The sequence below is a fragment of the Microsporum canis genome, genomic scaffold, assembly GCF_000151145.1.
Source record: "Microsporum canis CBS 113480 supercont1.4 genomic scaffold, whole genome shotgun sequence".
NCBI lineage: Eukaryota > Fungi > Ascomycota > Eurotiomycetes > Onygenales > Arthrodermataceae > Microsporum > Microsporum canis.
This window is the reverse complement of record NW_003299166.1, coordinates 2,196,514-2,198,458: the sequence shown is the minus strand read 5'-3', so window position 1 is coordinate 2,198,458 and position 1,945 is coordinate 2,196,514. Positions and strand designations below refer to the sequence as shown.

At 48.9% G+C, this 1,945-nt stretch overlaps 1 protein-coding gene across 1 annotated transcript in view; it reads left to right on the top strand.

Moving 5' to 3' along the window:
* Positions 1-7: 7 nt before the first annotated feature.
* MCYG_04800 (ATP-dependent RNA helicase DBP2) overlaps positions 8-1,945 on the top strand; it is a gene marked incomplete at both ends in the record, with an annotated part of 2,555 nt that continues 617 nt past the window's right edge. Inside the window, 4 exons of the mRNA XM_002847017.1 lie at positions 8-800; positions 864-971; positions 1,464-1,592; positions 1,666-1,848. Coding sequence (XP_002847063.1) covers positions 8-800; positions 864-971; positions 1,464-1,592; positions 1,666-1,848 — 1,213 coding nt within the window. The remainder of the gene's footprint in view (positions 801-863; positions 972-1,463; positions 1,593-1,665; positions 1,849-1,945) is intronic.

Sequence of the window (1,945 nt, the reverse complement as noted above, 5' to 3'; positions counted from 1 at the left end):
GTATGTCATGTCCGAGGTTAAAGCCCAAGGCTTCGTCAAACCAACCCCCATCCAGTCACAAGGCTGGCCCATGGCTCTCTCTGGACGTGATGTCGTCGGTATCGCCGAGACCGGTTCCGGAAAGACTTTGACCTACTGTCTTCCTGCCATCGTTCACATTAATGCCCAACCTCTTCTTGCCCCTGGCGACGGCCCTATCGTTCTCGTCCTTGCACCAACACGTGAGTTGGCCGTCCAGATTCAGGCTGAAATCACTAAATTCGGCAAATCGTCCCGTATCCGAAATACCTGTGTTTACGGCGGTGTCCCCAGGGGCCCACAAATCCGTGATTTGACCCGGGGTGTCGAAGTTTGTATTGCTACCCCCGGTCGTCTTATCGATATGCTCGAGTCAGGGAGGACCAACCTTCGCAGAGTTACCTACCTCGTCCTCGATGAGGCTGATCGCATGCTGGACATGGGTTTCGAGCCCCAAATCCGCAAAATCATCGGCCAGATCCGTCCCGACCGACAGACTTGCATGTGGTCTGCAACTTGGCCTAAAGACGTCCGCCAGCTTGCTAATGACTTCCTTCAAGACTACATCCAGGTGTATATCGGTTCGCAAGACCTTTCTGCTAACCATAGGATTACCCAAATTGTCGAAGTGGTGTCGGAGTTCGAGAAGCGTGATCGAATGATCAAACACTTGGAACGTATCATGGAGGACAAGAAATCGAAGGTCCTCATCTTCACCGGTACAAAACGAGTTGCCGATGACATCACCCGATTCCTCCGTCAAGATGGTTGGCCAGCGCTTTGTAAGTCAATAGCCTTATTTCCAAGCTTTCAACGGAGCACTTAAACTAACACTCGTATTTCAGCTATTCACGGTGACAAGCAACAAAGCGAGCGTGACTGGGTATTGAATGAATTTAAGAGTGGCAAGAGCCCGATCATGGTGGCTACTGATGTAGCTTCGCGTGGTATTGGTATGATAAATCTGCAAACCCCCTCCCCCTCCCCTCACCATACTCCCTTTCCATCATGTCATAGACGATGCTCTATCTTGAGCCAATGCTGTTGACGTGTCACCCATATTGATGTCGTGTGAGCGACTCAAATGCTTTGCTCTCATAACATGTTGGTAAACATGACTTCTTGGGCCTTCCTTATGGTTTATTATCCAAGGAATCCTTGGCCTTAGGATGCAGTGTAGCATTCCGTGCTTCCGATGATGCCTCTCTAATCTGTAATCCACACCAGGAGAGAGGTTAAGTTCTATTTTTTGAACTTTTTCAAACTGCGTCTCTAAGTTTATCCAGGACCAAGAGTAACTGTCAAACCCATGGACTCGTAAACAGGTGGATTCTGAAATCAGTCCGAGAGAGTTATGCATCGAGTCCCACACGACGGAGAAAAGGGCTATAGCCATTTGTTTCTCTCGTCTATCTTTAATGTTTGCTAATACTAGTTGTGTGAAGATGTTCGCGATATCACTCATGTGCTCAACCATGATTATCCGAATAACTCGGAAGATTATGTTCACCGTATCGGCCGTACTGGCCGTGCTGGTGCCAATGGTACTGCCATTACAATGTTCACCACTGAGAGTATGTTTATCCCCGTCCTATCAGTTACCCCAACTTGTTACTTGGCCCCAAGGATTCTAACTTCTCTTTCTAGATGCTAAACAAGCCCGTGACTTGGTTAAGATTCTCACAGAATCTAAGCAGCAAATTGATCCCCGTCTTGCTGAAATGGCTCGCTACGGCGGTGGCGGTGGCGGCGGCCGTTACGGCGGCCGTGGCCGTGGCCGTGGTGGTTTCACTGCTTCCAACTCTGCTCCCCTTGAAACCATCGAAGATGGTAAATCACGTAGACCCGCTACGCTAGGCTTTTTCAAACTTACGATTCACTGTATTGAGATATTTCCCACTCATATTCGATACCTATCAGTTTCCCG